The following is an 8,974-nucleotide window of genomic DNA, read 5'->3' on the forward strand; positions in this document are numbered from 1 at the left end:
CGCTAACAGAATTGGCCAAGGCTGCGGCTTTCGATTCCCATTTGCTACAAATAAAATATAAATAAAAAAACTAAAAAAATATTATTAAATCTTTAATCTTAATTTTTTAACACAATAATCTCATATCTTAAACACGTGTACGCTGTACAGCCATCGTCTTCCCTTTCTTTCTCTTCTCCGTACTAAGAAATTAAATAAAATTAAATAAATATATATATATATATAATGAAAATTATAGAAATTATGGAAATTATGGAAAATAAGAAAAAATTTTCCCTCTGTTTCCGTTTTCATTGAATCCCAAGCCTCCTAACTCTCATTAATATGGAGATTAATAACGTAATTAATGCGTGATTAGTAAAAGCATTAACACTTCTTCTTCTTCTTCTTCTTCTTCTTCTTCTTCTCTTCAATAAAACTCTCGTCTTTTGTTTCTTCGCCGCATCGGCTGAGCGAGAAGAGAAGGAGAAGATCAGGCGTGAATGGCGAGTTGAGAACTTAGAACGGATGCCCTAGCGGAATCCTTGAAGAAAGGTAGGACATTGATCCATGGTTGAAGAAAAGCTCGCATTTTGATCCATTTGCAGAGCTATCTCGCATTTTCGACAATGGCGCCGCCGTTCAGTTGGTGGGCGAACGAGAAGCACCGGGGGACGCCGGTGGTGGTGAAGATGGAAAACCCTAACTGGTCCATGGTGGAGATCTCGTCGCCGGATGACGCTGACGTCGATCCCTTCTCCGGCGCCGGCGTATCCAAAGGGGGGAAGAATAAAAACGCTAAGCAAATCACTTGGGTTCTCCTTCTCAAAGCTCACCGCGCCGCCGGTTGCCTGACTTCCCTTGCCTCCGCGTTCTTCGCCCTCGCCGGTGCCGTTCGTCGCCGCGTCGCCGCCGGCCATACCGACGCCTCCGACACCGCTCCCCCTTCCGAGAACCCTCTAATCCGAACTCGCTTTTATACCTTCATCAAAGCTTTCCTCTTTCTCTCCATCCTTCTCCTCTCTGTGGAAATCGTCGCTTTCTTCAATGGCTACCATCTCGCCGACGCCGCCGATCTCCGCCGCCTCTCATTCTCCTCATCAGCCGTCGTGGCCTCCTTCGCCCACTCCTTATACTCTCACTGGCTCCGAATCCGCGTGGATTTCCTGGCTCCGCCGCTCCAGTTCCTTGCCAACGTCTGCGTCGTTCTCTTCATCATCCAAAGCGCTGACCGCTTGATCCTTTGCCTCGGCTGCTTCTGGATAAAATTCAAACGCATCAAGCCGTCGCCGCAGCTAACCAACGCCGGCCGTGATCCCGAAGCCGGCCGTGAGGTCTTCCCCATGGTCCTCGTCCAAATTCCAATGTGCAATGAGAGAGAAGTAAGCAAACCATTTTCACTATTCTTTTTAACTTGAATGCACTGCCATTGTTATGTTCTTCATACCAATTCAAAACCTTGTAACGACTAAATTTAACTTTGAATTCATTGCTATTGTTTTCATTGACATTGTTGTGGCTTTCATCTGCAATTGTAGCAATATGAAGCTTTGAACAACTCAATTTAACTTGAATGTGTTGGTAACTTGAATTCACTTGTATTGTTGTGTTCTTGTTCTGCAGGTGTACCAGCAATCCATTGCTGCTGTTTGTAACCTTGACTGGCCGAAATCGAACATGTTAGTGCAGGTTCTTGATGACTCTGATGACCCGACAACGCAGTCCTTGATCAAGGATGAAGTTGCGAAATGGCATCAGAATGGAGCTCGTATTGTCTACCGGCATAGAGTTATTAGAGATGGATACAAAGCCGGTAACCTCAAGTCTGCCATGAATTGTAGCTACGTTAAGGATTATGAATTTGTTGTCATCTTTGATGCTGATTTCCAGCCGACACCGGACTTTCTCAAACGCACTGTGCCGCATTTTGAGGTCTTGTTTGGTTCTTGTTTTGAATGTTTGTTTTGAGAGAGATTGGAAGTTCACTGAATTTAGATCGATGCAGGGCAATGAGGATGTTGGGCTGGTGCAGGCTCGATGGTCTTTTGTGAACAAAGATGAGAATTTGCTCACAAGATTGCAGTACATTAATCTCTGCTTTCACTTTGAGGTGGAGCAGCAGGTGAATGGATTGTTCCTCAATTTCTTCGGGTTTAATGGCACTGCCGGTGTTTGGAGGATTAAGGCGTTGGAGGATGCTGGAGGATGGCTTGAGAGGACCACGGTTGAAGACATGGACATTGCTGTCAGAGCTCATCTCAAGGGCTGGAAGTTTGTCTTCCTCAATGATGTCGAGGTAGTACCTGAATGAATGATTATGAATTCAGTTTTAATTTGTGTTTTATTGATCTTTTTTCCTTTTCTTTTATTGACAGTGTCAATGTGAATTGCCGGAGTCTTACGAAGCTTATCGGAAGCAGCAACATCGGTGGCACTCCGGACCAATGCAATTGTTCCGATTATGCTTACCAGACATTATTAGAGCAAAGGTATATCATATAGTTGTTCACTGTGGACTTGATTATCCCATTTGGAATGTTAATTTAATGGAATGCTTCAACTTGCGATACAGATTGGATTCTGGAAGAAATTCAATTTGATATTTCTGTTCTTCCTACTCCGAAAGCTTATATTGCCGTTCTATTCGTTCACTTTGTTTTGTGTCATCCTACCGATGACAATGTTTGTACCTGAAGCAGAGCTTCCAGCATGGGTTGTTTGCTACATTCCAGCAACAATGTCATTCCTCAACATCCTTCCTGTGCTGAGATCATTTCCGTTCATAGTTCCATATCTTCTATTCGAGAACACAATGTCAGTGACCAAATTCAATGCTATGATCTCCGGCCTATTCCAGCTCGGTTCGGCTTATGAATGGGTGGTCACAAAGAAGTCCGGCCGCTCTTCAGAGGGTGACCTTCTGTCTCTTATTGAAAAAGAGCCGAAGAAGGAGCGCTCTGGCTCTGCACCAAACCTCGAGGCACTTGTAAAGCAAGAACCAAAGCCGAAGAAAGAATTGAAGAAGAAACACAATAGGATTTATCGAAAGGAATTGGCACTCGCCTTCCTTCTTTTAACTGCATCCGCCCGGAGTTTGCTCTCGGCTCAAGGGATACATTTCTACTTCCTACTCTTTCAGGGCATCTCTTTCTTGTTGGTTGGCCTCGACTTGATCGGCGAGCAGATTGAGTGATTAAAACGATGCAGTAGAAAAATGTCCGAAGAATTATCTATAGCGATATCGAAGGGAGGGATGTATCAAATGGTGTAGATAAGTTTTATTGTCAACCTGTTAGATGATGATGGTTCATTCTTTCAGGTCTCAAATTCTTTTGTAAGAAAATTTTGAGATCAAATGTACCCTTTTTCTTTTGATCTTTCAATTCAATAGAGTTCTTGTTTTTTCTGCACAATATTCTGATTGCAATGTGATTCATGACAGGAAAACTCTGCACAATATTCTGGTAGCTATGTGATTTCATGACAGCAAAATACCAAATGGCTGGTTAAATCAGAATGCCTCCAATTGGAATTATATTTTGACAAGAAGACACCGAAAAAATTAAGTCAAATATGGGCTTGTATTTCATATGATAACTCCAACAGAACCAATACAAATGCAATAGTACGAAAAAAAAAAATTACTGAAACCAAATAGCTACAATCCCACACTATACATGGTCTGCTTGCATCTTGTCATCTAAAAATTGAGGACAATCGGTTAGACCTGTGGACTATACAATGAATAATAATTCACTCCATTGGCAAGGAAATGTTTCTTTTCTGCATATGCTTCATTTGCAGCAGAATAAATTCCGTTAGGAGTTCAAATGCACCTTCAAAGCTCTGCCTTCATGCTACCTAAAATATGAAAACAAAGAGTCAAGGAATTGAAGGATTGGTGATGAGCAAGTGCTCATTAACAAGTGTTTTTACCGTTCATTTCTTTACTTTCAATAGGCGGGTTACCGATGAAACCCATTGGAACGAGATTCTGAAGATCCTGATCCCATACATTCGTTGGTATCTGCATAAGAATTAATCAAAGTCGAACTATCAGATGACTACATAAAAGCAGCAGAACACATTTCAGAGAAAATGAAAAGTATTAAGTTACTTGAGCCATTTGCGAAATTTCCGAGTTGTTGAGTCTAAGAATTCCTCCGGAGTTGGGCATATTACATATCCCCATTTCAGTTTGCATGAGTCCATGGAATTGCTGGTGAGGAATGGTCATTGCTTGACCAAATCCAAGAGCAGCTGAGTTTCCTCCATCTTGTGATTGAAGAATCTAAAAGTTCAAGACAAAGATAAGTACACCTTTAACTTTAGATACAAAGAATCAACCATAAAGACGATGCTGTCTTACGTCTTTTGAAAGGATTTGTTCGACATCAAAGTTCACTTCCGGGTTAACGGCGGCAAGCTTCATTGACAAGAACTGCAGAAATGAAATTGTAATGAACCTCCTAAACCGTTAAGTTGGTGAACGTCCCAACAATTTGATTTTCATACCTCAACCTGCCTTTGAAGTGACTGAACATAATTAATTATCTCGTCGAGCATCATTGCTTTGCCGGTAAGCTGAAAGTGAAAAAATAAACCCGAAATCATCGACAGAATTGGTTAGAACAGTATCAGGCAAGGTTTATTACCTTGTTGCATCCAGGAACAAGGTCTTGAAGTAACCTCATTCTTTCGCTTATCTTTTCCCGTCTCACCTATATAATCAAATGAAGCTGAATCGAGTAAAAACAATGAGGGAAATTAAAAAGAAGCCGAAGAATAATCAACAAGAGCTCACGCACTCGTTCTGCGAGACTGTGACTATTAGTTGCCTGTCCTCGCTTTGCCCTGACATGAATGTAATCTTCTTTCTTAGCATCAGCATTGTCATTCTTTGGTTTCTTCTCATCAATCTTCTGCTGCTCAGCCTCGGCTTTCTATCATAAAAACCGATGGGAAATCGTTCGAAAAATTAAATAGCAAGCACATGTCAATTGTTACCTGAGTCTTAATCACCGGAGAACGGGAATGCGATGCACCAAAGTCAGTGAACCCCTTCCTTTTCTTCCCCTTGACATTGTCAGCAACCGAAGGAAACTCCGGGGAGTCGACCAAACCAAAGCATGACAAACTTGGAACTTGATCATTCCGGCCATCATCGTTAGAACTATTAACAACTCCGGCAATGAAAGGAGGAAAACCCGAAGAACCGATAAAATTCATGTTGTGATCCATGGCAAGGAGGGGATCCCAATCAGAGGAAACTTCTCTCCGAATTGACGACGACATTCGGTAAAAAACTTGTTTAGCAAAAGAGATACTACTAATAGAGTTTGACCGGTAAATTCCTCGCAAGACTCAACAAGGAAACAACTAATTTTGGCAGCTTTAATCTACAGAGATTGAAAGCAAAAGTGGTTGTTATCAGATGACAGAAGCAGAATCAAAGACAGAACAATGAAATCAAGTTCAAAGATTGAAGCATATCAACTCAGCAATGAAGCCAACCAGCTGTATAACTTTAATAAACCCTAGAAATCACATCCATTCTCTACTACAAAGTGCCACACAGACATGCAAGAAAAGTGGACCTTTCACCAGAGCATAAAGGAGACAAAGATGAAAAGAATCTAATCAGTAACCAGCTAGACATGTATCAGCAGTAAAAAAACAGAGAACAAAAAAATAATATAGAGAGAGATTGATTCCTTGTCTCTCTGAAATTTAACCACAATCTTCCAAGAAGATGAACCCCTACCAGACAAACAAAATTCATTATGAAAAGGGTCTTATCATAGTTTGGGAATGAAGACAACATTGAAGATAAATTTAGGGTTTCAGATTGGACCACTTAGAACCCTAAATCATGAACCCTAAACCATTCAATTCTGCCATAATAATTCAACAAGAAAACGAAGAGACTGTGTGTGTGTGTGTGTTACCTGAAGGAGATGGACAAGGGAAAGGAAGCAGCATTAACCACTACCAACAACTCCCTGTGCTCTGTGAAATACAAAGACCAAAGGAAAAAGGATTAAATTAAGATTAAGGGAAGCACTTTAGGTTAATAAAGTAAAGAAAAGTGGATTAAAGAAATGATTTTTATTGTTGTTTTTAATGATATTTTGGATTCAATGATAGAGAAGAGAGGGTGCAGTGGTACTTCTTTTTACTGACACTGCCAATCATTTCCATGTCTCTCCACTCATTCTGGCCATTGCCAGCCAACTCACAGCTCTTCACTGCTTTTGCAATGAAATTTCTCACATCTTCTCAATCAAAGCTTTAATCTTTCTTATGTTCTGAGTCTTAAACATGAGGAATCTGATCATCTTTTTTTTTTCCTCTCTTTTTTTTCCCCTCATTTTTAATCTTCTTGTCTTGTACTATCTGGTTGCTTGTGACTGTAAAACAAAACCTGGTCAAAAGAAAAGTGACAAAACAACAGAGTGAGTCAAAATCACTTCTTTTTTACTTAATTATGGAAATCAAAGCTCCCAAAATAAACTTTGCTTGCAAGCAATGAAAGAATGAGGAATAGGACAGAATCATTTTGCTGTTCAATGATTCCAAAGAATACATTGTACTCCATGAACACTTGTGAGGATTTGCTTGCTCATGGATCCACAAACAAAAATACACACTCAGAGAGAGAGAGAGAGAGAGAAACAGTGATCTCAATCTCAAAGAACTCAAAAAGAGTGAAGAACTTTGAAGTAGAAAAAAAACAATGATGAAACAAGAACCAGCTGGAAAGTTTCTCAGAAACACCAGCTCAGGTTGATGTCTCTTCTCTGCTTTGGCTGCTTGTCTGCATTGACAAAACCAAACTAGCAAATCATCAACACACACTACTGATTCTTGCTGATTCACCATTCCATTAATTTCATCTTCTTTTTTCTTCATCACTACTACTACTACTACTACCACATTTGATGATTATCATTAACAAAATGACAGTTTTTGACATGAATCAAACTGTAGATTCTCCAAATGTTTAGTATTTGTTACAATTAACAGTGATTAATATGAGAATAAAGTTGAGTCTGTGCCTTTCTTGGACTTCTCAATTCCTCTCTCTGCTCTTTTTGAAAAGGATTCTCTTACTCTATTATTTATTTTATTTTATTTTATTTTATTTTATATTTATGGAATATTTTTATTCAACCCGAACCGATTAGCAAAATAAAAATCTCGAACCGGACCGGGTGACCAAGCCAATAGACCAAGAAAACCGGTAAAGCCACCGACGATGATTTCACGTGGTGGCCGAGGCTGTAACACTTTGCTAGCAACCACCTTGGCCACCTCCGCTGCTTTTGCCGCCCGGCCACCTTGGGATGCCTTAGCTCTTTCTTGAATCACCTCCTCGAACTCTTTATAAAGCTTCCACTCTCTTGAATTGAGCCGGTCTGAACTAGACCGGCCGAAATTGGACCGAACCATTCCTGGCATAACTTTGATGACGTGGACTCCAAAAGGTTTAAGCTCCATCCTTAACACATCTGACATGGCATGGGCCCAAGCCTTAGAAGCACAATAAGGCCCGGCCCATGGTGTAGGGACTAGACCTACTATGCTCCCAACATTAGCGATCCGACCGAATTTGGACTTGATCATGTGAGGTGTCACGGCTTGAACAAGCCGAAGCTGACCTAAACTATTCACTTCCCAAGTTCGTCGTACTTCTTCAAGAGGTAACTCCGATATCGGTCCTATGCAACCGATACCGGCATTATTTATCAACACATCAACACGCCCAAACTCTAATATAATTTTTGTCACCGTAGTCATTACACTATCGTCTGACAATACATCTAGCGGTAAGACCTGAATACCGTCTAATTCAAGGTCGGAGAGTTCATTGAGCCTGCCGGGGATGTCGGTGCCGATGACTTGACAACCAAGGCCGGCAAAAGCCTTGCAATACTCATAGCCAATGCCACCTTTGGCACAACCGGTGATTAGTACCACCTTCTTGTTAGCCAAATCACTAATCATAATAATAACTAACTAATTTATTAGTTAATTAAGCTTGATATGTGTAGCCATTCTTATAGGCCTTGTAAACCTTGTTGATGGTGAGAATATGCTTATCTATTAATGGATATACTTACTGAATTGCTTTGAAGTTTTCACTTGATTAGTTGATACATTGTTGTTTTCTTTGACTTCAAGTGGTTGTCATGCATGTATAAACTTTATTCATTTCATGTATTTTTATGATCTTCATCTTCATTTTGTGCCAAGTTTAGTAGGACAAACTTGGTGTGGATTGTGTCTTTGGATAGAGGCAATAATTGAGGAAAATAAAACAATGCAAACTTATACAAATAAACAATTACATTATTACCATCTCTCTAGCTTGTAAGCATTTCAAAATAAATATTCACTAATAATAATTCTTTATATAAATTCAGAAGTTAATTAAGTTAAGGGAAAATTACTGTTCACCCCTCGTAATTTTCAAAACTTCCCAAAAACCCCCTCCTACTTTTACACACCACGGACAGCCCTTCCGTTAGTGTTTAACTTCCCTTTTACCCCCTCACCGTTCACTTCAAATGGGTCCATGTTGTGAAATCCCATTTTTGGCCCCGAAAAATGGTGGGAAAGGAAAGCGCCAAATCACATCATGTTCAACCTTTTGAAGGGCTTTTCGCTGGTTTCGATAGACAATGCCAAGGAGTTACATTACATCTTGTTATTCTCCTCATTATCATACCCGAAATATATAAATCGGTTTCTCGAACAGAAAATGAAATTGATTTCCATCGGATTGGTCAAGTGCACTTCATCTTCAAATGAGTCGTAGTCGATTTTTATTGTCGAGGCGAGCATGTGCCATTGTCGCTCTTCTCGCTTTATGGTTTAGTAAAGTTGTATTACGACGAGAAGAACGATGAATTACGACGAGTTCATTTCGTTGTAAAGTTCTTCTCGCTTTATGGTTATCTATTTGTATATTTTTAAATAATGTTTAACTATT

At 40.1% G+C, this 8,974-nt stretch overlaps 3 protein-coding genes across 8 annotated transcripts; 1 reads left to right on the top strand and 2 right to left on the bottom strand.

Moving 5' to 3' along the window:
- The first annotated feature begins 260 nt into the window (after positions 1–260).
- On the top strand, positions 261–3,392 carry LOC120277421 (probable xyloglucan glycosyltransferase 9). The gene is made up of 5 exons (XM_039284267.1): positions 261–1,361; positions 1,603–1,911; positions 1,985–2,275; positions 2,355–2,468; positions 2,552–3,392. Exons 1-5 carry the CDS (start codon positions 609–611, stop codon positions 3,170–3,172), a joined length of 2,088 nt encoding a protein of 695 aa, XP_039140201.1. The 5' UTR covers positions 261–608; the 3' UTR covers positions 3,173–3,392.
- A 149-nt stretch (positions 3,393–3,541) lies between these two features.
- LOC120276693 (transcription factor bHLH74-like) lies at positions 3,542–7,125 on the bottom strand. 6 transcript variants are annotated; one of them, XM_039283365.1, is made up of 10 exons: positions 6,149–7,125; positions 5,928–5,988; positions 4,987–5,378; positions 4,788–4,922; positions 4,635–4,700; positions 4,495–4,563; positions 4,349–4,420; positions 4,097–4,270; positions 3,916–4,006; positions 3,542–3,840 (listed from the first exon to the last, which is right to left on the bottom strand). In XM_039283365.1, exons 3-10 carry the CDS (start codon positions 5,272–5,274, stop codon positions 3,818–3,820), a joined length of 918 nt encoding a protein of 305 aa, XP_039139299.1. In that variant the 5' UTR covers positions 5,275–5,378; positions 5,928–5,988; positions 6,149–7,125; the 3' UTR covers positions 3,542–3,817. The 6 variants fall into 6 exon arrangements, with proteins under 6 accessions (XP_039139299.1, XP_039139298.1, XP_039139302.1 ...); XM_039283364.1 differs by lacking the exon at positions 6,149–7,125 and having other exon boundaries at positions 5,928–6,003; XM_039283368.1 differs by lacking the exons at positions 5,928–5,988; positions 6,149–7,125 and having other exon boundaries at positions 4,788–4,901; positions 4,987–5,889.
- LOC120277777 (short-chain dehydrogenase ptmH-like) lies at positions 5,924–7,986 on the bottom strand. Its single transcript, XM_039284617.1, has 3 exons — positions 7,160–7,986; positions 6,732–6,796; positions 5,924–5,988 (listed from the first exon to the last, which is right to left on the bottom strand). Exons 1-3 carry the CDS (start codon positions 7,984–7,986, stop codon positions 5,924–5,926), a joined length of 957 nt encoding a protein of 318 aa, XP_039140551.1.
- Between the last annotated feature and the right edge of the window lie 988 nt (positions 7,987–8,974).

Source organism: Dioscorea cayenensis, chromosome 15 (genome assembly GCF_009730915.1).
Source record: "Dioscorea cayenensis subsp. rotundata cultivar TDr96_F1 chromosome 15, TDr96_F1_v2_PseudoChromosome.rev07_lg8_w22 25.fasta, whole genome shotgun sequence".
NCBI lineage: Eukaryota > Viridiplantae > Streptophyta > Magnoliopsida > Dioscoreales > Dioscoreaceae > Dioscorea > Dioscorea cayenensis.

What these genes read in the sequence shown, in the direction of transcription:
- LOC120277421 (XM_039284267.1), top strand. Translation starts at nt 609, where the DNA reads ATGGCGCCGCCGTTCAGTTGGTGGGCGAACGAGAAGCACCGGGGGACG. An exon ending in GCACTGTGCCGCATTTTGAG is followed by an intron (nt 1,912 to 1,984) that starts GTCTTGTTTGGT and finishes AGATCGATGCAG; the next exon opens with GGCAATGAGGATGTTGGGCT. An exon ending in CAGACATTATTAGAGCAAAG is followed by an intron (nt 2,469 to 2,551) that starts GTATATCATATA and finishes CTTGCGATACAG; the next exon opens with ATTGGATTCTGGAAGAAATT.
- LOC120276693 (XM_039283365.1), bottom strand. Translation starts at nt 5,274, where the DNA reads ATGTCGTCGTCAATTCGGAGAGAAGTTTCCTCTGATTGGGATCCCCTC. An exon ending in GTCACAGTCTCGCAGAACGA is followed by an intron (nt 4,701 to 4,787) that starts GTGCGTGAGCTC and finishes TTGATTATATAG; the next exon opens with GTGAGACGGGAAAAGATAAG. An exon ending in CACTTCAAAGGCAGGTTGAG is followed by an intron (nt 4,421 to 4,494) that starts GTATGAAAATCA and finishes TCATTTCTGCAG; the next exon opens with TTCTTGTCAATGAAGCTTGC.
- LOC120277777 (XM_039284617.1), bottom strand. Translation starts at nt 7,986, where the DNA reads ATGATTAGTGATTTGGCTAACAAGAAGGTGGTACTAATCACCGGTTGT. An exon ending in GATTTTTATTTTGCTAATCG is followed by an intron (nt 6,797 to 7,159) that starts GTTCGGGTTGAA and finishes TTGTCAATGCAG; the next exon opens with ACAAGCAGCCAAAGCAGAGA. An exon ending in TCTGAGAAACTTTCCAGCTG is followed by an intron (nt 5,989 to 6,731) that starts GTTCTTGTTTCA and finishes TGTATTTCACAG; the next exon opens with AGCACAGGGAGTTGTTGGTA.